Raw genomic sequence first — 27,609 nt, forward strand, 5'->3', positions numbered from 1 at the left:
CACCAGTTTCAGTGTGCACAATTTAAAAAGCAATGTAGACTGAGCTGCTAAAGTCTCCTGTTGTTAAGAAACTTTTCCCAAACTCCGAATCGTGCTTGTAGCTTTTTTCTGAGTGTGATCCAATATGTCAACATTTGCTTCGTGACGTGCGGATGCTACAAACGAACAAAGAGTTACCAAAGGGTCTCACAAGTGCTACGCAGAGGTTATACCACCTCTGGGCTCCTGCTGGTTGTTTAAGCAGCCAAGAGCAGAGCTGCTTCACTGCAGCAACACACCAGAAGTTTCTGTGCAGCTAGGATCAATCCCACCATGGCTCCCAAAGCCTGCTGCAGAATCACCGATTTCCAGTCTACAACTCCTAACAGGCGTATCCTACATAATTTGCTCCTATATGGCGTATGATTTATTAAAATGCTAATCGCTGAAATGACCCCAAGATTAAGATCACTCTCTAACTAACCTGCCCCTAGTTACCACTCTACCGATTAGTGGCATATGCAAATGTTATCAGCAAGGGATTTTTTTTTCTTTTTTTTTTTTGCCTTGACAACCACCCCCTAGAAACCCTCCCACTGGCTTTTGCTGTTAGCTGCTCATTTTAATTCCCTTTAATGCTACTTTAATTTTTTTGTTCCTCTCTCATGTAGTTAAGGTCTGCAAAACAGAGTATTAAACTGTATGATTCATTCTGTATACAACTGCCATGTGATTTGGAGCATTAAATAATATGGGCTGAACAAAATAATGCTCTTCTAATAAGGCTTTTCAAATTAAACTACCTGCCATTCAAAGAATGTCTTCATTTTATTAGCTTGCTTATAGCCTATAATGTCGTTGGCTAAACAAAGTTTGTTGCAGAGCACTCTGTCCTCAAGAACCACTTACCATTTAAGTCAAGGAAGATAACAGGAATATGAGTCTCCATACCAGGCACTGGAGTCCTAAAACATAAGGGAGGGATAATAGTGGCATTTAGGCAGAAGCAGATAAACTCAGTACACAGCCCTTATGATACAAGCCCACACAGTATATTACATTTGGTAGAGCCGTGACTGGAGCTCGAGCCAATGATAACCTTGGCCAATGGCTTTATTTTAATTTACTATTGCAGATTCAGAAGGACTCAACTAAATTGGCACTTCTTTTATACCAGCTCTCTCACAATTACTATGTTCTTTGACCTCTGCTTTCAGAAATGTTTTCTTGCCACTAAAATGATAATCGTAAAATTAAGTTTCTTTATTTATTCTGACATCCGCATTTATTAAAGGCAAAAAACCTCTGCCTTAGCAATATAACTGAATGTGACACAGTTAAGTCAGTTAGGAAATCCAGTATTCAAGTTCCAAAAGCAACATTAACTCTGCCACATGGCACGGCCATTGACTTGTTATTACGTGTACGCATTTAGCAAGAAAAACAGAAATAAAAAAAATAGTAGGTATGTGCCCTGAGGCCAAATGGAAGTTGCTATACAAATGTTAACGTTAAAGCTATAACATGCTAGAAAATTAAACTGTGCAACCTTAATGCTGCATTTTCCATTTAGTTTCCTCAAATCCTCACACTTGAGCAAGTTGCAAGTTTAAAACAGAAACTTTGCTGCAACTTTAACAACAGGGCAGCTACCAATGCCTGACAATGAATCCTAATCTACGTTAGCCTGTGGAACATTACACTACGCCACAGTAGGCCTGAAGTCCTCTGAATCGGGCAAGTTGCTTGAGTCAGTCCTTGTGCACTTCCCCAGCAGCAGCCGCATTCACGGCATGTTTCTCCTGAAGTGTGCATCTTCCAGCCATGTGCACATGCACATGCTATGCACATGTTATCTTTAGATTTGAAAGATAGCATGTGCATAGTCCCCAGCATGTTTCAGAAGCGCTACCTTTAGTAAGCTTAAAGTTTCAAATACAATGTTCTGGTTTAGCAAGTAAGCGTTGTTAGAGATTCATCGAGGACAAGTGCAAAGTCCTGCACTTAAAATGGAAGAATCCCATGCACCGGTGCAGGCTGGGGGCTGACTGGCTGCAGAAAAGGGCCTGGGGGGGGACAGTGGACAAGAAGCTAAATAGGAGACAGCAGTGTGCCCTTGTTGCCAAAGAGGCTAATGGCATCCTGGGCTGCATTCGTAGAAGCCTTGCCAGCAAACTGAGAAGTAATTATTCCCCTCTATTCAGCACTGGTGAGGCCACATCTGGAGTCCTGTGTCCAGTTGTGGGCCCCCCACTGCAGAAAGGATGTGGACAAGTTGGACAGAGTCCAGCGGAGGGCAATGAAAATGGTTGGGGGGCTGGGGGACAGGACTGGTGAGGAAAGACAGAGGGAACTGGGCTGATTTATTGTGGAAAAGAGACGACCGAGGTGGGATTTGATAGCAGCCTTCAACTACTATAAGGGAGGTGACAAAGAGGATGGAGCTGGACTGTTCTTAGTGGTGGCAGATGACAGAACAAGGAGCAATGGGCTCAAGTTGCAGTAAGGGACGTTGAGGTTGGCTATTAGGAAAAAAACTCTCTCACTAGAAGGGTAGTAAAGCACTGGAACAGGCTCCCCAGAGAGGTGGTGGCATCTCCATGCTTGGAGGTTTTTAAGACCTGGGCCAACCAAGCCTTGGCTGGGATGATGTAGTTGGGGCTGGTCCTGCTTGGAGCAGGGGGTTGGACTAAATGACCTCCTGAGGTCCCGCCGAACCCTCGTTTTCTATGATTCTATGTTCACCCAGAAGATTATTTCACAAAGTCAGGAACAAGCGAAGACAAAGGATTCAAATAGAAACTGCTTTGCATCCTCAACTACTCCAGTTGGTCCCCCAGCAGTTACTGTATGGGGGTGGTGGTCAAACTTTCTGGCAAGTGGGCCTAAAGTTAAAAGCAAAGTATGAGTGCATGCCACTGTAATAACCAGGTATTGCCGCAAGCCAGTACCACTGAGTCCTGTTGCCACCAAAACGGAGCAACACTGAATTGGGGGGCACCTACACCTACAGCTCCTGTGGGGCCAAACCTGCAATCGAGCCCCCTCCAGTCCAATCTCCAACCCCCCCAACTTCCACCTGGGCTCCCATTACTGCTGCCCCCATTAACTAGGGCACACATGGTTGCATACCAAACACAGCAGAGGCCCTGTGCTACTCGTGGCATGTATGCCACAGGTTGGCCACCACTGCATTACAGCAACTCAGTCTGGTATAATCTGCTGCTTTAATGGTTTGGAAATTACACGAAGCACTTGCTGACTAAACAGAGTTGGTGCTTTAATCAGGAGCACAACAAAATGCCCCTGTAGATGCAGTTTTATTATGACAGAGCAGCCTTTTAAGTGAATGAACCAGGTAATTAACATATTAGCTAATTTTTTTTAATGTTAAGTGCAGTGGTAATAAATATTGATTTAGTTTCTTCAGCAGGTCATAATCACACTTCGGTAAATGATACAGTTATTGATCAAAGAGCATTTCTGAGCTCGGGATATTCAACCCAATAAAATAATTCACAGAACACTCCTCATTTTAACAACTTTTCTCAACTAGTGTGCAGAGCCCATATTACGTGAACCAAAACCTGGCAGCCATCCAAGGTGGGAACAAGCCACCCATCATTTCTACATTCGCTCTTGCAGAGGATAACGTTCATACCACTCAGCTGGAGCTCCCGGGATCCCACTGCCGGCCGAAGGAACCATTACAGCGTTCCTCTCCTCAGTAAGGGTTAGCCTCATCTCTAAAAGCTGGGCCTCCCGATCTGCATCATCTTCTGTTTTATCTGGAGAAGCAGGACAGTCACAGTCAAGATGCCATTTTGCCATCATGGCTTTTAATCACTTCCCCCCCATCCAACTTGCCGCATCTAACTGCCTTTCCCGGCAGTCTTATCAAAAACGGATTCCTGTACAACACCGAAATTGTTCTACATGCGCCTCTTTGCTCCTGACTCCCTTGAATCTTTTTCTAATTTCTCACCCAAACTGGCAACTTCAAAAATCCAACCCCTCCTTCAACTTGCCATTTAATTCGACACGTGTAACTCAACCCCCCACCCCGCTCCCACCCAGTAACCTTTGCCTACCAGGTTTGCTGACGAGCTTTTGCAGCTGTTGGTCTAGGTACTCCTGTCGTTTTGTCAACGCGCTCAGCCATTTCCGACGCAGTCTCTCCAAGTCCCTGTCCTGGGAAGACGAAACAAGTTGTTCTCAGCACGCATCTGAGCAAAACAATACTGGACAAAGGAGATCTGCAGGATCTGGACCGTCACACAGCTTCACTGTATTGGTAATGTTGACAGTGTGGTAGAGCCCTTGTCACCCTCTTTTACAGCTGTGATGTGCGGAGCTGGCCAAGTTTACAACCTATGGCGTTCGCAGTCTCGGGGTTGAGCCCAGTTTGGCATTAGGAGCAAACTGTTTCATGAGTCATAACACAACTTTTTCGATTCAGATATTGTTCCTGACTTCATAGGAATTACCCCTGAAGTAACGTCATCTTATTACTCCTAGTTAAAACTACCTAAACCGCTCACAATTCTTTAGTGGGTTGTTGCCTACAAAAGCTCATGCCTCTCTGAACCAGTTAGTCTCTAAGGTGCCACCCTGTCCTACCTTCTGCCTGACTTCAGACTAACCCAGGAAAGCACTTCCAAACTTATCTTCCGTGCTTATGGCATAAAACTGTCCATTTAATTGGGCTCTGCCTGATACAGAAGTGCTCAAAAATGAGCCCCGCATTCAAAATTGTGTTGCTTGTGCCACAGAAAGAAGAACTGTTCATGCGGTGGTGGGATGCCTCCAGACATACATTATTCCTCCCCTCCCCACATTAGCTTATATTCACTCTATGTCACTATAACGAAACCCATTTAATGAAGAAAAAAAATGGATGGATGCAAAATTAATGTTTGTCATCATGGGCATCTGCAGTGGTACCAGACCCCCACTGCCAAGGATCTTTTCTTGTTGCTCTCTTTTTGACACAGCAACGAGGATGAGGTGTTTCCCCAGTCACTACCAACTTGGATGACAACCTATTGCAAACATTACATATCGCCAACAGCACTGCGAGGTAACAAGTTTTACCCAGTGCATAGATGAGAAACCAATGTGTTCAATAATGAATAAAGATTAAATGACTGCCTCAAGGCTGCCATAAGCAATGGCCCTAGGAATAGCACCGCTGCCCTGGCTGCTTGGCTTCCGTTTTGAAAACTCAGCAATATTTACTCCCAGGTCTCATACAAGCTATGTTCATAGTATAAAATAGTTTGATATAGTCTGCTTTCACCCATCCCATTCTTTCAGAGGAAAAATATCACCTTGTTTAATTCTATGTTAGATACTGTATAAAAATCTACACGTTCCTCTGAATTTAGAGGATTTAGAGCCTCAAGGGCAGGGACTTCCCTTGATAACTGGGCCTGCATGGTCCAGCACAAATGCTTATACCTATTATTAAAGACTAGCGTTCTGACCTACAAACGTTATGTATGAAAAAAAGGGGAGAATTGACACTGTATTTACCTGGTAACTGTCCATATCGTCGTCTTCTTCCTAAGTAAAAATATGCAAACCCAAGTCATTCATAAAATTATTTTATAACAACACATACATCAAGCGCAAGAGCGGTATTTTTAAGAACAGCAGCAGCAAAAACACAAAAAAGTTGTAGGTGTTAATCTGATGAAAGAATCCTGCACTGGAATATGTCGGGAGATAAAGACTATCATACGAACACCAGAAAGCAGAGCCGCTGCCTTTTCCTCTATAAGCCTGGTTGGAACGATACATAACCAAAGCTTTACATCACTTGGTATGAACAAGTGGAATCGAAGCTATGAAAATATGAAACAATTACAGGAACATTGCTATGTGGAAAGGATTGTAATCATTACGTTTAATTGCCAAAAATCATGAGCTAAAATATTTAAGTGCTCTAAGAAAAAAAGTTACAGCAAAACAACTTGAAATCTAGAAAGCAATTATCCAGAATGGAACTGAAGAAGTTGTCTCCTTTAGTTATTAATTACTTGTTATAGTGAGCCTTGGAGATCAGAAATTTGGACAAAAAGGCTAGTTTGAAGGTAAGTTTGATCACTCAGAAGGGGAAAATTGTTAAGTTAAATAAAAAAAATAGTAAGGGAGAAGTCACTGCAGCTTTGACACGCTGATTTCCAACGGTTTCTGACGGGACACAGGATCTTCCAATACTGCCATACATCAAACCAGGCCCGTTGCTAGAAAATATCATTAAGATGGCCATCTGCAGTGAGGCACAAAGCATCATTCAGTGAATGGACAAAGTGAAAAAGCAAGGGTTTTCCAAAAGCTGCTGGAGATTTATTCCTGAATAGGTAAAAAAAATACTTGGCAATTTAAGGGATAACAAGACACTTGAGTGTTCCTTTAAGTTACAAAAGCAAATTTGAGCTATGCTAAAATTAAAAAGGCATACGAGCATCAAAGGTGCGTTTTCTTCACTTCAGAGCCTTTTGAAAATGTTTGACATACAAGGAGGGAGATGAATCTGAGAGACAAAAATGCAGATAGGGACATCATATATCCAAGGTTCAAATTAGACGGTTATTCTCTTTAAAAATATAAAAGGGAGTCATTTAATTCTTCTTCTCCACGTTGCTAGTTATCAAATTACATTTGTGAAAGGAGAAATATTAAAGGCTTGTGTCGCGGAGGTGGTTGTTTAAGCGAGATGGACTGAGCCCATCTGCACCTTGTTAACTGCCTTCATAGATAATAAGCTTGGAGACAGATAAAAAGGAGCCCATTCGGTTCAGCTGTAGGAGAGACCAGCGGGGAGCAGGGGAGGGACAGAAGTGCCGAGCGACTGACCACAGGAAGGATGGCCCAAGAGAGGCAGAAAGTTTGTAGGCTGGGACCCTACTACAGCTTAACTGTGAAGCCCCTTACATGGCTGTTGAGCCCAGGGGATATCCAGAAGAGAAACTAGTTTGCCTGTCGAAGGGCAAAACGACCCCTTATCTAGCAAGTCTAGACAGCCAAGCTCAGTGGTAATGGGATATACAGCTAATAGAGAGAGCTAGAAGACAAATCTCAAACTGCTCAGGATTTGGTTGGCCTTGTATCAAGGGGGAAGCTAAGCAATCCATCCTAGGGAGGACGGTTTTTGGTGGGTTAGACTTGAATCTGCTAACCCTGGAAAGGCCTGGACTCCTGTGATTTCGCCAAGGAGTTACGTCTGCTAGGCCATAAGGGGCAGAAAGATCCCTGCAGGGAGATGATCAACCAGACCAGGGACACTGCAGCGATCAGCACGTCCCCAGAAACCAAAGGACGATAGGCCATGGTGTCGAAGGCCTGTTCCTGCACACCTTTGCACACAGTCAAAAATGTAACCACGTTAGAGAGTGTTAGGGTGGCTTTTGAACTAGACGAGTCTTTCAAATCACGAAAACACAACTACATTTTTGCTGCTGTCCTCTTAAGCGTTCAAAAAAAAAAAAAATCACACTGGTTCTTATTTAACTATTGATTCGCTAGGATTTCTTAAGAGTCTTATCGTTATAACACCATTCACTACCAAAATGGCTGATATTTTTCAAGTAAAACCTACTTGCAATAGTAAAGTTCCTAATGGATTTCATGGACTCGCTGACTCTTCTCTTCCTGTATTAAAGTTCCTCCTTAGACTAAGGTAATGTTTCTGTGCACTTCATTGAGTGATTTTAAAGAAAGTGAGACAGGAGTAGGCAGGTGAGTGTTAGTACAGCAATAGCTGTTTTTGGTACGGGGGATGGCTCTGTCAAAGAGGAAGCATGCTCCAAAGACAGTCGCACTGACTCCCTCCAGCCAGAGCTAAATGCACGCTAAAAATCCTAGTCAGAAGAGCTGTATTGTCACTCTTTGCTCCATGTTTATAACAGTACTGTAAAATAATTTACAGCCAGTGGAGTTTCTCTCCATTTGAAGTGGATTTGGCCCAAAATACTTCTCTTCAGCCTTCCAAAGGACCTTTGAATTATTCATTTTTCTTCCAACCAAAGAATATTTATTGAGACGGGATCTTACCTGATGATTTTCATGAGCTTTCTGTGACTTGGCATGTCTTATTTGAACGCAGCCAATGCCAACAGATAAGATGGATTCTTCCATGAGAGGCAAAGTCCCGGACTCCTGCACAGACTTCACTGCAATCTGGATTCGCCGTGACTGCCCCTGTACAAGACAGCAATTTTTTTTCCCTTAAGTCTTGAGCGGTGAAAGTTTGGTGATGGAGAGACCTCTACTGGTGATGACTTAATTTACAGTACCCTGTGTGACTCTAATGACGTTTCATACTTTGATGAAGGCGGTACTGAAAAGCCTTGATGAGACACGACATTAATTAGGCAGAACTACCACTTCTGCTACCAGGCTTAAATTCCCCTAAAAAAAACCCACATTCAGCAAGTTCACATTTTGCTTTATATGGAAGTTTTTCAAAGGACACTTCCCTGGTTTTTCTTACGCTCAGAGGACCAAAAATAGGATGTCTGTTCCCATCTGTTTTGACAGCAGAGTGGAGAAAAAAAATTATTTGGCAAAATGTTACCAAGCTGAAATTAACTCCTCTCGACTGCCTGGACTATGCACCCTTCACACTTCTGCTGTCACTGCAGTTCCAGGAATAGCGCTCCCGCCACAGTACAACTGGTAATGCAGGAAACGATAACAGTTTGGGAGATCAAGGGGTATTTAGCATTTCACTGTTCTCCAAACAGTGATGTTTAGGCCATTAACTATCCTGGTAACTATTAAAATTTTAGTATGTGTATAATCCAGATAATGGGAGATTGGCGGGCTAAGAGGAAGATAAAGGGCACTTTGGCTTGAGTTCAGCCAGGGTTGACCACAGCTCCGAGTTGCTTTCTGATGTCTATTTGAGAATTTGGTCCAACTCCGTTTCGAGCGTCTACATCAAAAATACCATTGTGTAAACTTGTTCTTCAGCTGGTGGTCTCAGCAGAAAAGCTAAAGTATTGAATATATGATGGAGAATGAATTGACCTCCAGCCTCTGTGACCCTCTCCAGGTCAGAGATGAAATACGTTGTTAGAGCGATGCAGAGAAAGCTTCCTCTGCTATCGCTCTAAACAGACACGGCACGTGCAACAGAAGACCTCAGCCTTCCAAGGCATCAATGGAAATAATTAAGGAATCAAATCTACTTGCTTCAGACTGTAACCACCCTTCACGAAATCCACCGCTGGGCCAAAGCTGCTGTGGTCATCAGCCACCTGTTGAAAGCTGAACTAGCACGTGTGCAGGCTTCTCCACTTCTTCAGAAGGGAAAAGTCAGCCTCTCTTCAAACAGATGCTTGTAGCTGCCGTCTCACCTGTCTGAGCTGGAAGATGCCACCAGTACACACTTCTCTGGCAGGAATCACCTCAACTGGACAGTACTCCCCATTCTCATTAAGTTCCAGAATCTGAACCCACAGCTCCACCTTTCGGGTTACCTCACTCCACCTGGAAAAAAATGTCAAATGTCACATTAAAGGTTTATATCAGTAACACAGGAGAAGGGAGACATCTAATCAAGTGCCACTCACACCTGGAAAAGTCCATATTGCCATTTCTGAGCCAACTGCCAGTGATGGCAAGTTTACCTAAAGTTTTGATAGCCGCCAGACATAAGGAAAGCCCTGGGCTCTTCATACTGATCCAATACCAGAGCCACTACCCAATCGATCACAGCATTTAAATGCTGCTCAACTGCAAGAGTTCAGTGCAATTGGATCACTGCTACTTCGGACAGATTTGTACACTGGTTTCATGCGAGCCTCCCACAATTAGGATCTCTTTCCTGATCTGCATCCCAGACCTTTTACCTTCCTGCAAGTTTGCATGTAAAATGCATTTTTCTATGAGCCTTCAAATTTCAACTCACCCTACTTATCTAGCCCCAAGCGGTGAAGAACTTTTCCAACCTGCAAGACCAATGCATTGACCAATAAAGCAAATGTATGATTTTACAGGCTGCTGACAAAGATTTTTGGGGGAAAAAACCCCCAAAACCCAGCACTTCAATGGAAGAGACTCTCAACAGTCTGACCCAGCTCCCCAGCATCTCTAAAGATTGGGAGCTTCAGCATGGCTTTTTGGCGCTTTAATCTAAAACTGATTCAAATTAGCTGCTAGTTCAAAGCACCAAAAAGCCCTAATGAAGTGCAGAACCTATACAGATGTTGGGTGATCCGGGTCAACTTAACACAATGTCTCTTCCGGGCATGTGTGGAAGTACGCCAAGCTAAAAGTAAAGTGCTGTTTTTGGGGGAGGGGTTCCATGTCTGTAAGCAGCTATATACGGCCCTTGTCTAGCTTCACTTCCCCATTTCCTTAAAGGTTAATTAACCTGATATCATGTCTTAACTTACAGCTGACTACCCTGTCCTGAATAGCTTTAAGACCAGAAATGAAAAAGGTTTTAAATCATCTTAGGAGTGAGGTTCTGCAAACAGTTTCCAAGTAGACTGCTTTGACCTGCATTACAATTTTATGTGCTGCTTTTGCAAGTAAATACTGAAGAGTACAAATATTCAGACTCTTCGTTGATACTTTTTTACTTAATCTAGAACTTGACCGCTGGTCTCAAAACTATTCTAAAATGCAGTCTCCTAGACATAAATGAATTTGCCACAATCCTAAACAGCCTGGAAGTTCAGCGTGTGACGTTACCTGTCACGAAGACTTCGTGTTTTGGCTTGAATTATTCCCAAATCCCATAGGGCTGGGTTTTTCCGAGGATCGCTCTGTTTGTGACCATAAACTTCTATTGCCAAAGCACCTTCATAGAGATGCTCCATGAAGTCTTCAGAAATGTTCACAGAAAACTCCTAAATGGAAATGACGAAACTGGTTAAAAGTAAACCCTCATTCTTAAACTCCCACTACACATATACTTTCCAATTCACCTTGTTTTAAGCTGTCATGTTACTCTCTCCGCATGATGGAGCTCATATATTGTAAATATTTATTTCAAAGCATTTAGAATAAAATGGATCTTTCCCCATTAACTCCAAGTTGTCTGAGTGCGTCTGAGTCTACTGATCAGGCAAGCCACATGAATTTGAATAATCCCATTCATTTACTGTGTTTTCTGCATAAGCAGTTAAAGGCTTTTGATGTTGGCATTTGAGATTCTCCACTCTGAAGCTTTTGGCTGGTGCATCCCAATTTATTTATACTACAATCTGCTCCTATCTCTAAATTACATTGTCTCTGAAAATAGTAAAAATGGATTGCATTGTCTCTGAAAATAGTAAAAATGGATACTTGATAGTCATCCTGTGCTTTCCTCCATTCAAATTATTTGCATTACACCAGCCCTGATAGAGACTGGGGATCTATGGTACTTGGTGCTATACAAAAGAACCGGGAAAACCAGTCCCTTCTCCCTATAATTTAAAATATAAAGTAATGAATTAGGAACAAATTGCAGAAGGAAGAGAACAGTAGTAGCTCCATTTTATAAAAGGGGAAATCAAAGCACAGGGATTACATGCAACTTGCCAAAGAGCACAGGGCAAATATATGGCTGAGCCAAGACTGTATATTCCCCAAATCCAAATTCAGGGCTTGAAAGGTATTCTTTGCTCATGGTACTTTATTAATAAAAGAGCCTCAATTAAACCCTGATGGGGTGGGTATTTTTATTTTATAGATATGAATACTAAGAGAAATTGAAGGAGTTATCCCAAACCAACTAGAGGCCAGGATAAGATTTCAGAAGACCAGTCTCACAGCCCAGGAACAGGTGAACTCAGATGCAAGGCCTTCCCTCAAATATTCTCTAGTATTCTTTATTTATCCTTTTCAGACAGAAAATTATACTTCTAGAAACTATGTTAAACTTGCAAGGCTGAAAAAAGAATAGTTAATTACTACCCACCAAGTAATTGTACCGCTAGGAGCATCTGTAGTCATTTCAAATGTTGATCATAAAAGATGATTAGTTAAAAAAGGAAGGGAAAAGTGACTGACAAGAACATTTTTTCAGAGCACTAATTTTCTGTGTTTATCTATGAATGCACTGATAAATCAAACAAGCAGTTACATTGCAGTGATCGAAGACAACCATGCACCGCGGCTCCTTGTAGGTCGCAGATAAGGAGGGATCCACCTCAGGGACAACCATAACTGGCTCCGACTGATCCCAGAAGGTGTACTTGCAGAACACAAAGTTGGAGAGATGCTGAGGCAAACCTGTAGCCTGAAGTATTTTAATCTGGTTGAAGGAGACACAAGCAGAGAAAAGCATATCTTAAACCAGTCACCTTGCTTGTAACACTTAAGCACAATGCAAAAGAAATCCATTTGGTTAGAATAACGTCTTTCTGCTCCACTGGGAAACTTCTTCAATTAGAGAATGAATTACTTTGGCACAAAGACCTGGCCAAAATGCATTTCTTTTTGCCTTGAAATAGCTGTAGATAAAATGTTTTGGCTGCAGGCACTGAACATCATCACTAGGTGTCACTGAAAAACTGGCTTTAAGAGAGCAAAGAAAGTTCTTATGGATTTTTTATAAAGGTGCAGGAGATTTATTCTTTACTTTTAAAAGCAAATGGATACCATGCTATTATCTTTCAAGGGGAATTTAATAAAACCTTGTACTTCTACCTAAACGGAAGTTTTTGTTCCTGCAACCCTTCTGTCCAAAAGTCGTTCTCGCTGTACTTCTAGAACGTTACGAACAATATGACTTTAAAAGCCAAGCGTAGCCCCCAAAAATCAAGTTTTAGCAAAGCCAGGTATAAAAAGAACTTGAAATTCATGGCCCGGTCAAACTGTAAAATTAAAACTACATTAAAGCAAAGTCTAAGATTTTGCAAAGCAAATTTCTTTACCCAATTGCAGAAATAAGTTCAACTAAAATTAGGTCCTGCTAAGAGTAATAGACCTTTCCTCCTCCTCCAATAATTTGGTTATTTTGTCTGTCCCTATGTGGAAGTAAAGTCAGCCTTTCCAATTGCTCATCCCATATAACAACAACAACGTAGTAGTATTAAGAGCAACAGTAATCATGATAGCAACAACAACAGTGGCAACAACAACAGCTACAACTACAACAAGCATATCTGCGTTTGTATATGAACATGTGTACACACACAGAGTGGGTGCATCTACTACATGAGACACTTTAAGGTACATTAGCCTAAATTTAAGGTACATTTGGGCACGCTTCTACATGTGCGCACTCTTAATACACTTTAAAAATGGCAATTTTGAGCTAATGGTGCCTAAATTTGATACCTGTAAATGCAGGTATCAAATTTAGGCGCGAATAGTTAAAATGTATTAACGCACATATAGATGCATTAAAGCACATTAACTCTGTGTGTGGACTGACTTGGGACTAAAATTAGTAAGGTATGCAGAATTTCATACTCTGGATGTATTTATATTCATGGACTTCTTTTAATGTCTTGTGTTACAGAATTTGCCCTAGAAAGCCTTTGTCTTGTCTTCTCTCCTCTCATAGGATTTCATCTCCTCAGTGAGAATAATGCAAGAAGACTGAATCTAAAGTTAGTTCCAAGTCAGTCCACATGCACACACAGCGTTAATGTGGTTTAACACCTGTATGTGTAGATGCCTACCTAAACCCGCTTAATGCACATTAAGCTAATGCACATTAAACTTAGGTACACTTAAATGCACATGTAGACATGCCCAATGTATAGCTACTTCATATATATATGACTGCCAAACTGCTTTAGATAAATTAAGATTGTGTAACCTGTCAAGGTTTCAGGACTGCAAATAAAAGCAGGGGTAAATGAGCTTGTTTCCCACTCCCCTCCCCATCAAAATCTACTATATTGTCCAGATAATAAATCAATGCTGCATAAAAATCCATCTCAGATTTACAGATTCATTTTCATTTCATGCTTTGGTTTCCCTTTAGATTATGTAAATCCTCTGGTTTTGCTAAAGCCAACCTGAACCTTTCTGGACAGGATATGAATCTAAAACAAAAAAATCTAAATAAATATATTTTAGGGGGAACCCCCCCCCCCCAGCTTTTTCTCCTGACTGTAAAAGTCAATAATTACAGATAAAGATCTTTAACTGCAGTAGCTGTTGCAGGAGTATCAAGGAACTAAAGGAACCCAAAGGGTTAAATGCACTTAAAATACTAGAGTAAAAACTGGATTAAAAAAAAATTCTGGTAGTTTTACTGAATGCACAAAAATATTGCAACTACAATAAAAAAGCCCCAAAATCCACAAACAAAATGACCCTATGAAGAAGTGCAATTTTATGGTTCTTATAGTGGGGGGGACACGACCCAGAGTTATAATTGCAACAATAGAGTATGGCCTCAATACGAAAATGAAAAAAAAGAAGAAAGAAAATGCCAGCATGAGACCAGAGAAATACAGGATTCAGTCTTCTTGCATTCTTTTCACTCAGGATATGAAATGCTATGAGAGACGACAAGACAGAGGCTTTCTAGGGCAAATTCTGTAACAAAAGGCATTAAAAAAAAACAAGCCAGCGAAAACAAATACACCCAGGGTATGAAATTCTGCATACCCCACTAACTTTGCCATTTGCTTTGCTTTGCTCTTTAAATCTTGAAGCATCAAAATGCTTCCAAATATACTGTTAACAATTTAACAGCTTACAAGGTAGGATAATGATAGCATAACTGAACATAGGCTGTAAACAGAGCATACGCAGTGTAATTCATCACTAACAAAAGAAATTAATGCACCATGAACATTTAATTATGTTTTTTTTACACACGGGTTGTAAAAGGAAGGGCAGTGCCGACTCAGTGGTTAGCACAACAGCTTCCCTGGAATGCATCTAGAAACTCACCATGCAGACCAGTTTTTTCTCCTGGGTGTCACTGTCACTTGAATAGTCTGTGCTATCTTCACCTCCTACAATTCTGTCCTCAATCTCTCCGCTCACTCGCACAACTTCAACGTGAAGACGACCTGACACCTAATGAAAAAAAAGGATTGGGAAGATTGAGTGTGGTGCAACAGTCTGTTCTAATCACTTCAGGCAGCTACAGAGCTAGTGCACCTCCAGCCACGTGCACAACTAGTGTGTCCTCTCCGATTCCTCTCTTCCATTGTTTTATCCAATGCACTTGTCTGGTCTTGGATTTTAAGCCCTTTTGGCAAGGGAAGACTGTGTATAGTGCCAGCAAGAGTTCAGCTTCAGTCACAATTGGACCTGGGGACCATGCTGGTTGCAGCAAACTGCCTCTCATTTACCTACGCGTGCTCTACCTGGCTATGGGCTTACACTGATCTGTATGTTTCATGATCATGATACCAGTGTTCAGAACATTAAATCATTAAGGCTAGAAATAGACATTGCCAAACGAAGCGTATCAGCTGTGCTGTGATGTGCCGGGGCACAGCAGACTTCATTGGGTGAAACATGTCACCCCTTGTCCTAACCTTGATGGTGTGGCACAAGGGATGATGTGATCTCCAGAGGTGGTTTTGAGTGAACCCTACTTTCCCTGCTCAGCCAGATCTGTCCCCCTCAATCAGCTTTCCCTGCTTAGGGAGAGATGCACTGAGATTCCCCAAGGTACGTCTCTAAGTGGGACAACCTGGGCATGTGGTCCGGGGACTGGAGGAGCCTTAAGCCCCCAGAGTACCTGCCTTGGGTGGCTGGAGAGTGCGAGCAGCTCAGGCTGCCTGTACTCTCCTGCCCCAGAACCAACAGATGTCCACTGCAATAAAGCAGAAGTCTATTACTACCTTTCACTGCACCACTGATTTTCCTTTGATGTGGCATGGCATCTATTCGCTCATAATTTGTGCCACCGTAAAAAACGGTGTGGTAGCACAAGTGAGACGTCAGGTGACATCTGTTTCCACCCTAAGATGCTTTGGGGATGAGACAGAAGAGAGGAGTAGTCCCACAATCCTGAAATGTTAGACAGTAACAGGCACATGTTCTGGGAACGCCTTCCCTACAACGTTGACAAGCTCAGCTGACTTCCAGTGAACAGCAAACAAGCAGGGCTTATGGAAGGAATGACAAACCTCTCCCTTTTGGTTGATGATTGGAACAGCATACTGCAGCTTCACGTCATAAAACAGGGACTCGAGGAAAACATTGGCCACTCCAATGAGGCTGTGGTTTTCCTGCTCGTCATAGAATGGATCCGCTCGCCTGAAGTAAGCTCTCATCATCTAGAAGCAAATTAAAAAACAAAGGCAAATGTAAATGAAATGCTTAACGTGACAGCATTTTCACAACACTGCATGACTAGCCAGGTATTTCATAGCTTCTGACTTAGGCAAGAGGCCAGAATGGATCAGAAAGCTCCACACAAAGACTGCTTGTATGTGCTGCTGCAGGCAGAGTTTGAGGCCTGTCCTCAAGGTTTCTTTCATCATTTTATATTCACAACATTCAGAAGCTGATCTGAATTCGATCTCGCGCTCTCTCTCTGCTTAGCTTCGCTTGTTGGATTCTAGTTCCTCTGTTTACTTATCAAACCAAGCGCAGAGAAACGTGGAAGCGACAAGATCGAGCAGGTCAATGAAATACTGAAGAACCATCAAGAACATCTCTGGTTAGTACTACAAGTGTGTGATGGCTCAGAAAAGCAACTATATTCCAGAATAAAGATAACCCCTTCCTTCTCCCATTTTTTTTTTTAAATGACAGGGACTCATTTATCACCACAATAATGGAGTCTCTTTCCTCTTATTACTTACTGGGTTGTCCTCCTCGCACTCTTTCCACTCCTGATAAAGATCCCTCATATCCACTAGTCGGTTTTCCAGTTTCTCCAGTGACCAGATCTGTTTGCCTTTCCCTTTCCTCCTCACCTGAATAGCAGGCTCACTGAGAATCGCACCTCGCTGCAGAAACAGGTAGACTTGAGTTAGAAATCCAGGTCACGACAGCAGGTGAAAAATTGCACAGAATGTATAGAGGAACATTTTTTTCTTTTTTAAAGTCTTAAGTAACCAAACTCTGGAGTGGCAGGATCCGGATCTTGCCATCAAGCAAAGCAGACTTGCCCTCTGAAACTGCCAAACTTAATTCCAGCAAATGGGCAGAGATCTTTGCAAATCCCTGACCTTACAGAAACGTTCCAGGGATGAAATCAAGGATTTAATTAAGATCCTCAAATGAAAGTAGCCGTAAGCTCAAAGCATGGTTACTATTATGAACAACCACCAAAGTCATGTAGTCACTTAACCCCTTCCTCCCTAGTTAAGGGAAGCCAAAAAATTACATCTAAAAAGGTTTGCTATGCAGATAATGCTCAGCTTTAAAGTGACTAAGACACATTTCAATGATAGGGTGAAATGCATTGGGTTAACCTGACTTTTTAAGCTCTGTTTCACATCTGGGTGAAAGAAAGGGAGGATAGTTAAGCAGTAAAGATTTGGGATATGAGGTATGGATTAAATTCCCTGCAGTGAGAGATCCTACAAAACCCTGTCCTTTTATACCCCAGTCCTGTTCTACGGATGGGGAGGGGTGTGACTTTCATACCCCACAAAGGTACTGCGAAGCTCAACTCCTTCAAGACTGTACAGCACTTAGATATTAAAAAGTACATAAGATAGATACTATTTTCCCCATATGCAACATATTGATGGGAGGAATAAAATAGCGAATTATGAAGAAACTCTAATGTTACAATGGACTTCTTGGATTTTGTTGGCCCATGTGAATGGTTTTGACAAACCACCTCCAAAAAGAAATGCTATTTTTCTAGCCATTTGATCAGGCAGCAGCTCAATCACATCACCTTACCGTGAAGGCACATTACACGAATGTGAAAGGACTCCAGTAAGGACATAGCTGTTAGATCAAGTCATCACAATTTAGCTTGATCTTTAAAAGCAGGTTTTGTTATTTCTCAAGACATTTTATCCACAGCATCTTGAAATTTTAGTATTGCTGCTACGGGAATGATGAGAGAGATGGTGTGCATGCGTGAACCTACGCCTAAGGACACATTTCCAGGGGCTGGCATATTTCTATACTTTTCATACTATGAAATATGATAAAGATACGTCATGTTTTTTCCACCACCAGCCTTCCCAAGTAGAAACACGCTGGCAGATTATCGAGATCATTAGAGCGGCAGAATGACAAACGCGAAGAGTCCACGAGCCCACTTGATCGAATAATGATTCAGTTATGCAAGCTGTCGTCTCACCTTTCTGTTCGCGTTAAGGCTTGAAGCTGGGATTTGCAAAGTGACTTTATACTCTGTTCTCTTGTCCAACTCCTCGGCAATGAAATTGGCTTCTCTCACATATAAATTGGCTTTTACAATTTGTTCTCTCAGCTTTCGCAGGCTCTGGTTCAACATTTCTTCTCTTTTCACAAGAAGAAAAGAATGATGAGGTTTAGCGACTGAACTTCTGACTACATTTTAGTAGGAAATTAAGGGTCTTGGGACGGATCACTGCCATGCAGGTAAGGTATGAACAGGATTTCATATGCAATTTAAACATGGAAATGTTAGCTGAACACTGACTCTTCACCTGTTTTTAGTCACCCCCCATCCCTCCTACACACACACACACACTTTGCCTGGCCCAGAGACCAGATTAGATGGCTCCCCCACCCGATCCACAGAACAGGCAGTTTTTGTGTGAGCTACTCCACAGTTTTGACCAAAGGATGCAGAAAATACCATTTTGCATGGAAAGGGTAATTCAGTCTCCAAGTTACAGTCTATTTAGCCTCCCTGCCTAGCAGATCAATTAATACTTCCTGCAAAGTAGAAAGTGACATCAGATATTGCGCACAAATTGTCAACACATCACTAGAAAAGTCATGTCTAAGCTGGGCTGGACCGGAATCGGAGACTTGGAGACGAAATGCACCATCTCCCATTATAAATATCTTTTTGCAAAAAGCTATTTATTTAGCCTTTTAAATGAGTTAATGATTCATTTCAAGATTTAGCCTTTTAAATGAATCAATACACATAATATATACATAATGTATGTATAAATACATTACATACATCAATGCATTAAATGCATAAATATAGAGATTTAAAATGTATCTGTTTAAATTATATGCCTAGATTATTAATACTTGACTTGGAGAACGGCAGTGATTCTAATGATAAAATGATGACATTTATACGGGAATCCATACTCCTTTCATCTTCTGCTCTTAAAACGAAGATGGACAAGTGACCTGAGATCATACTGCAGAGTTCCTCCACGAGGAGATGAAATAAAAGGCAAAACAGAGAGAAATATTCACCCTTTTTGGGGACTCTGCTGCTGCTCTCCCCACATCACTAGCACTGAGCTCTTCTCAGGAGACCCATTCACTACATGGGCTATTGTGAAAGGCATCTCAAATCTTAGAACAGACTTCACCAGCTTTAGGACTGCAAGCCTAACCAGCCTTGCTTGAAAAACATGCATATTCTCATCACCCACCTCTCTTCTGCCCACTGCCGTAAGCGTTGCTGGGCATTGGGGGAATGGAAAGAGAACCTCTCCATGCTGCGGAAATGTTGTTTTTCAGGAGAGAGTCGCCTTCGCAGCTGCTCTAGTTCATGCTCGTACATTAATCTCTGCCGCTCAAGAGCGGACCGCTTCTCCTCTTCATGCTGCTGCTCCAGGCTCTGCAAGATTGACTGCATTGGATCTAAGCAGATGTTAAAAACAAAGAAGCTAGTTGTGCTGTATTCAGACATCTAGTGAACAAGGCAGTGGCTCTCAATCTTGTTAGACTCAAGGCCCTCTTCACGAGATTCAATGCACCCCTCGGTGCACACCTCTTAGTTTTCACTCCTTTTTCAACTACAGAAATACAATAGAGCAATTCTTTTGTTGTAAAGAACCGAAAACCCCCACATCAGGTTAGACTTGTTATTAACACCCTGTGTGTTTTCCTATGTAAAATCTCTAGGTTTATCTTGTAAATTATGTTTGCACACCTATCAGTGCTAACATTGTGAGGTACCCTGCGGCACCCTTGAAAGGATCCCAAGACAGCCCAGGGTGCCACAGCATCCGGGTTTGGAATCACTGAAATAGGGAGTTAGAGGGAAGCAGTGATCCACGAAACAGGACAGAGAACAAAACTCTGCCAGTAGATTTACCTCTGTATCTTTAGAGCAGTCACAACTTTACTATGCTTCAGTTTCCCCATCCATAAAGAAGGATACCATCTGCTGTGCACCCTTGCAAAGTCCTTTCAAATCCACAGATGAAAAACCTTCTATAAATTAAGCATAGTTTGTATAGACTGCATCAGAATGCTTCCTTTTTTTATCATAAAGTTCACAAACCCCATCACCTGCTGTTCTTTTCTACAATTTAGCAGAGTCATCTAGTCCATTCCTCTTATATTTAACAGAGTTTAGAAGTGGACAAAGATTGAGCTGGATTGAGAAGTGGACAAAGATGGAGCTACTTCCCCCAAATAAGGCAGCTAGCTAAAACTACAGAAACCAAAGATCTTGCATTCAGGACAATACATAGGTTTAGATGCCACTAGAGCCAAAGCTAGATAGAATATAGTAAACGTACAATGCTAAACTCAAATACACCAAGGTCCTGAATACTGTCAATACTGCAGTCCTGGGTCTCATGCACAACAGCAATCAGTTGTAACAAATAATAATGTGGCAGTGTTTTTCCCCTTCCTCAAGTAAAAACGATTAAGAGAGAAGTCAACCAAAAAGACAAAAGTGTATCCAAGGGGAAGCTGTATTTCTGCGGCTCCAGGGTCCTCAAAATATAATCTTATTTCCTCTTTGCATTACCAATAACTGCTGCTGCTTACCATTGCTACCGAGTGCCTTCATGGTGACTTCCATCTGGGCATACTCATAGCTGAAATTAATCTCACTGGACACTTCGCTGGAGTTGTCTCCATCTGCATCTAGCTGCTCAATGCTATTGCTGCACTTCATAGAGTTATCTCGCTCTTCATCCTCATGTTCCACCTTCTTTTTCTTTTTTGGCAAGTTCAACCTTTTCAAAGAAAAAAGAATGGGGTTAAGTAATTATAATGCTCTGCCTCTGCAACAAAGCCATTGCTCTGAGGACTTAAAAGGAAGGTGATTCCCCTCCAATCAATACATTTTCCTTTGAAAATATCATGTGTGGGTGGAGGGAAGGAGTACCTCAACCAAGTTAAAATAAGGGCTTGAAACATTGTAATTCGGGACTGTCCTTCACACCAGGTGCATCGACATGTGCAATTAATTCATATATCACGCTGGAGTTTATTGCGTCCAGGCATCGCATTTTAACGTGCCCCCAGAACTGCAGCACAATAAACCAGGTGAGAGCTGGCAGAGGGCCCAGGAGGTCAGCCTGCCACCCCAGGATTGCTCCAACCTGGCTCAATGTGCTCTGGAGGGGCTGGCTGGGGCATGAGGGTGCTCCAGTGCAGGGCTAGCCAATGGGCAGCCCCCACACTGAAGCAACCAGCCATCTACACCTGCGCTTCTGTGCACTAAAAAACTCCGCAGCAGGATAGCAGATAGTACCTGCATTTACAAGTACTAACCTGCTGAGGAGTTAACTAGTTTACTCCAGCGTAATAGGGCTGCACGTGTAGACACTGAGATATTTATTGTGAAGCTAATTAGGCAACTGCAGTAAATGTCTTGTGTAGATGTGCCCACAGATGCAACAGCCTTTTCTCCACTTCCTTAGCTACAGCCAGCTGTGCCTTTGCTTTATTAAAAACCCCAAAACGACCCTTCATCTAAGACGCTAGGCACACCCTTGGCAACATTTTTAAATGTAGTTTAACAGCTTTATAAATTTCAACCTCATTCTCCAACCAACAAGTTGCTGGGGAACAATGAGGTTCCTGGTATCACTTTCCCCTCTCAAAAAAGGAAAGGAGAATAACTAGGTTTTACAGCATGCTGGCCTCAAAGGTGAATGGATTTGGCTATTTCAGACCAAAGATGGTCCTATAAAAAGAAGTGGCCTTCACACAAAAACATGTGAGTGACTCTCTTATACAGAAGGGGCTGTAGCAGTATGACACAAGGAGGACGGCGGTCTCTCAGGCAGATAAGTGCCAGTTCAATTAAGAATTTATAGGGAAAAAAAGACCTTAAATTCCAACAAGAAAACGAGAGAGTTGCTGCAAATGAGTGCAGGGAGTTACATGCTTGCAGAGACCCTTTCATAATAATGATGGAGACAGACTCTGTACCAGTTTTGGGGCTGACCGAAGCTGCGCCCCTCAAGCGGAGCACACTGAAGCAATCTAATCTTAAGGGTAAAGGTGCTGATGACAGTTGCAAGAGAGACATCAAAATGGTCACAACCTCATGGAAACATAAAAACTGAAAAAAGTTGCCTTTAGCTCATTACAGCTAAACTAAGACCGGGCGCAGCTGCTAAGACATTCATCATTCTTGAAATATCCTCCGGTCACAGAGCTTCCCTTATAATGCCAAGGACTCAGACCTGAAGAAGTGGTTGTTCCCCCACAGTATTCGGTCTCCGTGGTGTAGCTGTGTAGGACCCATAACAGCAGAACCGTTTACAAATGTTCTGTGAAAAGAAAAGAAAAGTGAATGCAACCACCTGCAGATAAGGACTTTTTGATGAATAATAAATTACTCAAACTGGTTTGAAGAGGAAAGCACATTCAAGGATTAGATGCTAAAAAATGCAAGCATGTCACCTGTGATGCTGCACCATCTCCTCAGTCCCTGAATTGAATTAAACTTCCTCTTTTGATTACTGAAGGTCCAGAATACCTAGCATTGCTGAACAGAGACGGTACCCCAGGAGTATGACTGAAAATCTACAGGGCCCTAAAAGGTTCATGACTTTGAATATAGCCCACAGCTATTTTTACATTGTTTTGAAAGACAGAGAATGAAAGTATAAGTATTTTAAATAAAACATTGACGTTACTAAGTATGTGCATAGTTTACCATATCAAACATTGTTATACTCAGTACTAGCAGAACTTGTGTTTCAAATGGGTTTATTACAAACAAACTGAAACCCAAGGCCTGCATATGAAAAAGCCTTGATAAAGCAGAGGAATTTTAAGCTTATTATGCATCTAAAATGAATTATGTGGAATATTTTTTTTAAATCAGACACAACAAAGGAGCATGGCATTGTGTGCTCGGTTGGAACATAACCTATAGTTCCCAAGGATTTCTGCTTAATCAGATAATGTGGCAAATGCTGCAGTAAATGTTTGCATACAGAGTGTTTACGGAAGATAATTCAGATGTTGATACTCATTTAATTCCAAATAAATGTTAAAGAGCGAGCAGCTCTTTATGGAAAGCATACACAATTCACATTTGCATTCTTATGAAACGCACAGCAGATCCTTTAGCACTGCTTGAAATCTAATCTGGAAGGGCCCGGAAATGGAAGAGCCAGTGTGCTGCACATCCAGATCGAGATGGGCTGACAGAGCTGTGCTGGGAGAACACAGCAAGCTACTAATCAAAGTCTAGATAGAAGTGAAGTGGCATTATTCATCCTCAGATAAAGGGCAGAGACACAATTTAAAAATCATTTTCATGCACCATTTGCCTTAAAATACTTGTTTAAAGTTACATAACTTCTTTTTTTCAATGTTCTGCTCCAGTACCTGGTATTCTTCTGAGGTGTCAGCATAACCTGTCCTTCCGAGGTGATGTCTATGATGCAATGTTCAGGAAGAATTCCCATTCCACATAACTGGATATCTTGGGAGTCAGCTGACCCAATTAGTGTGTGCTCCTATTGACAATCCAAATTCATACGTTAGCAACCAGGACAGAAATTCCCTCCCGCTTGCTCTGCAGCGTGTGCGTGCTCATCCTGTTCCATCCTACATGTTTTGTGTGCCTTGCTTCCTGCTTTTGTTGTTTTGAAAGCTGCTGAATTGAATTCAGTCATTCATAGGTGACAATAATATATTTTCCATTAAACTAAAGCATAAAGCATCATGCTAAGGAATTCAACCGTGTGTAGGTGTGAGCCTGTGCACACGTGCATGTGCACACAATTAAATTCTGACAGCTTGCGAATCACCATGGAAGAGCTACATGGCAAGAGACTAACAGGGGACTAGCATTTAAAAGCAGATAACTGCTGCCTGCTGGACACACACTGTGCTACAACCTGCATGCATGCGTCACCATGTGCTAGAGTACTCAACTCTAGTAACAACTGCTTTAGGATCTAAAAGAGCTGTCCTAGATAAGACTCTGAAACGACCAAAGGGAGCTCTAGTCCATATTCCTGGGTTTTTCCAGAGTTGAGAGATAGCACGTGGGTGAGCTTAACTGAAGTTGGAGAAATCTGCTAAGCTCATAAAAAGTTTGTGCCAAGGAGACAGACTCTGGGTTTGCCTAGTTTCAAGCAAATGCCATAAAACCTTCCTCTTCAAAAAAGCATTTCCATCACAAGGATGAGATAATGCTGAAGCCTGCTTTTAACTGAAAAGACTTCTCCTCTTTTACACATGAACTGAGGTCATCCTCCTGAACGTGCTTGGGCATTCAGGTCTTCTTGTCTTGTATTCAACATTAAGCAAGAAAGCAACCCTGCTTCAAGAGCCAGAGCTGAGGCTGATGTAGCAGTTCAAATGAGAGTGCTGGCACCTACACATGAGATGCCTGGAAATATTTGACTCCCTTCCAAAAAAACTTGAATCAGCTTTTTTGTTGTTTATTAATGGTTGAAAGGGACAAGGATGAATAAAGACTTCTCTTCCCTTGCTTTAATTCTTTGGATGGCGATTTGCTTCATGATACCCGACTGATCTACACAAGGAGCGAAACAAATCTCTGGGTAAGAAGCACAAAATACTTTCAGACCAAATATTACATTCTGCAGCTGTTCCAAGACAAAATGATTATACTCTACTTAGATGGGAGGGCAAAAAAGCATTAACACTCAACGGTGTTAGCATTTTGACATTTGGGTTTAACACTGAAGTCCTGTTAAATTCTGAGAGGTGACTTAAAAGTAGCTGCATGGACTTCATTTTCTCTCAAATGAAACCTCCTCCATGCACAGGGGGTAGAAAGAGAGGAGAAAGATGAAAAACGTCCCATGTGCCAGCCCAGCTTCCAAAAGGCAAGTTAGTTCTTTCTTTTGTACCCATCACCAGTAATACAGATTGTATGTCAACCGAATGGATAAGCCACAACAGAAACCACCTCTCCCCCCAGAGACCGACACAATTAAAAGGAATAAGTAACAACTCATTTTAGTCCGTATATTTTGAAGACACGAGGAGAAGCAGAGTTAGCAAAGTGCCTCGACTTGTTATATAAAAATCACTTTTCTGACTACAACTCTATTAAGACTACCATAAGGCCGCTGAAGAACTAGATGAAATTGAGAAAAAAAAAATCTGTCATTAAGGATGTCTATTCTCGTATTCTAACAGTTGATGACCAGCACTGAAAAAAAAAGTCATATTTGTGCTGTTTTCCCCAGCTACTGGATATGACAGATCACCTAGTAACCAGTAGCTGGGGAAAAGGGCACAAATATGACTTTTTGTTTTTTTTCAATGAGGCTGTGGCCTCAAGTTCATTTTTCACAAGCACTTTCTACCCACATGCATTTCAACAGTGCAAGATGACCAAATTATACTTAAAACAAACATATTTCACCTTTAAGTAGTAGACCAGAAGTTCGTTGAGAGCAGGATCTGCGTTTAAATTAACCAGGAAACACTTGTTGTCCCCTACTTTGATTCCAGAAGACTGAAGAGATATGCCAAGGCTTTCCAGCTGTTTCTGACGCTCCTGTGAAAGAAACCTCCAAAATATTAGCATTGAAGAGGTATGATAACCTAAGAAAAGCAATGCACACTGTTGCATACCTGTACACGCTAAAAAACCAAGCCAAGATAATAGACAGCAAACTTGTTTTTTTTAAAAATTACTATTCCTAGAAATCCAGCCCTGCTGACATCAAAATGTCAGTGTTACATCCAGGGACCTGTAATTCCTGTGGGCCTTATGCCATTCAACTCGAGGCAGAACACTACATATTAGGACTCGGATAGTCCCAGAGGGTCACCCCTTCTTGCTGGAAGACGGAATAAATGTGAGGTGCGCGCTGTCGAGATGTCCAGGCCTCACCACAGCCTTCTTGGAAATGAAACAGCTATTCTACAAAGCCATTTCTACAGCCCTTTGCTATCCCTCCCTGCATTAGAGAGAACAAAGCTAGCTACATCCTTGCCAAATCCAACTCTGTCTACATTTTATCCCTCAGAAACCAGAACACCAAACAAATTTGAAATCCTGCTACTTAAGTAATACAAGTAACACTTCCTGCTAAACTCGAATCGCAGCGTTTAAGATGGTGTATTGTTCTTATCAATAGACTTCTTAGAGGTCTCCAACAAAAGGAGCATTGTGCAAAAAATGTCCATCTTTCAGAGCAAAAGGTTTAAAAGTGCTTCTTTCATTACTCCACTCTTCACCCAAACATTTCTGACTTGCAAAATAAAAAGCCATTCTTTCGGGAAAGAATGTCGAGATCGAAAGATATCTGTGTCCTCCGCAAAGCCAAAGCAGTTCACCGGGTTCGAGAGGACTGCTCGCTGAACTGTACGGACACCGAAAGTGCAGGAGACCTACTATGAAAAATGGTGAGGGTGGGGGGAAGAAGAAGAAAAGAAGAGCAGCAGCGGGAGAGAGGTTTTCTTCTAGAGGAAAAAAAATCAAAAAAATCAGACCGTAATCACAAGGCTATACCAGCTTAGATGATGAAGGCATGGCACTAAAATGAAAAGAAAAAAACCCAAAACACCTGCTTTGGATGTTCTTGGGGAGTGCGCTGATGACTTTGGCCACATCTTCATTAAACTGTAAGATTAAACAGAAAACTACCTGAAAGTGTTGAGAGCCTAATAAACTAAATGCTAGGCTTTTAATGCAAAACAAATGAACAGCCGGACCAGGGTCTAGAGTAGCTAATGCTAAGATATGTGAGGGCAGGATTAGCCACAGCCTCTTGTGCATCCCCCCAGCAATAAGTCTCACTGCCCATAAGTGACAAGATAGCCTCTCTCCTGTTTCCTCACGAGTATGAAAGGGGATGGAGACTAGGTGACTTGTTCCAAAGTAGTTCATGGCAAAGCCATGACGACAACCTATATCCTCTGACTCAGATATAGGCTATGGGTGTGTCCACACGTGCATTAATGTGCTTTAGTTAATGCACATTAAATCTAGTACCTCCAACACTTTCACAAGGGCTCCAAGGGTGAGGGTAGGGGGGCAATGCTTTAATTAAAGTGGCTCTGAGAGCTGCTCTAATTAAAGCACTGCAGCCTCTTGTGTATTAGCATCTTCATGCTTCAAAATTGAGGTGGGGGTGCTTGAACAAAAGCTTGTTTGACAAGCTTTCGTTCAAGCACCTCTGCCACCATTTTAAAGCACAGGGGCACTGATGCATGAGACGCAGGAGACTGCTGGACTGTGATAATTACCATGCTCCAGCGATTGGATTAAAATGCAGACTCGATTAATCTGTAATCACAGCACATCAGAGCAGCCTCTGTGCTTTTGTACAGGTGCCCTCTCTTGTGAGGTACTAGGAAAAAGGCTTAATGCACATTAACAAAAGAACATGCTTTTAATGTGACACTTAATGCGCCTCT

General features: G+C 42.0%; 1 protein-coding gene across 1 annotated transcript in view; it reads right to left on the bottom strand.

Annotated features, from left to right (window-relative positions):
* KIF13B (kinesin family member 13B) overlaps window positions 1-27,609 on the bottom strand; it is a 178,662-nt gene that overhangs the window by 52,222 nt on the left and 98,831 nt on the right. Inside the window, exons 13-29 of the mRNA XM_006268017.4 lie at window positions 25,607-25,741; window positions 23,587-23,717; window positions 22,431-22,517; window positions 20,779-20,969; window positions 19,425-19,635; window positions 18,176-18,338; window positions 16,713-16,859; window positions 16,032-16,181; window positions 14,839-14,967; window positions 12,065-12,235; window positions 10,687-10,844; window positions 9,345-9,477; window positions 8,038-8,184; window positions 5,515-5,544; window positions 4,071-4,170; window positions 3,641-3,767; window positions 889-944 (exon numbers count right to left, since the gene is read on the bottom strand). Of these exons, the coding sequence (XP_006268079.2) occupies window positions 889-944; window positions 3,641-3,767; window positions 4,071-4,170; window positions 5,515-5,544; window positions 8,038-8,184; window positions 9,345-9,477; window positions 10,687-10,844; window positions 12,065-12,235; window positions 14,839-14,967; window positions 16,032-16,181; window positions 16,713-16,859; window positions 18,176-18,338; window positions 19,425-19,635; window positions 20,779-20,969; window positions 22,431-22,517; window positions 23,587-23,717; window positions 25,607-25,741 (2,266 nt within the window). The remainder of the gene's footprint in view (window positions 1-888; window positions 945-3,640; window positions 3,768-4,070; window positions 4,171-5,514; window positions 5,545-8,037; window positions 8,185-9,344; window positions 9,478-10,686; window positions 10,845-12,064; window positions 12,236-14,838; window positions 14,968-16,031; window positions 16,182-16,712; window positions 16,860-18,175; window positions 18,339-19,424; window positions 19,636-20,778; window positions 20,970-22,430; window positions 22,518-23,586; window positions 23,718-25,606; window positions 25,742-27,609) is intronic.

Source organism: Alligator mississippiensis, chromosome 1 (assembly GCF_030867095.1).
Source record: "Alligator mississippiensis isolate rAllMis1 chromosome 1, rAllMis1, whole genome shotgun sequence".
NCBI lineage: Eukaryota > Metazoa > Chordata > Crocodylia > Alligatoridae > Alligator > Alligator mississippiensis.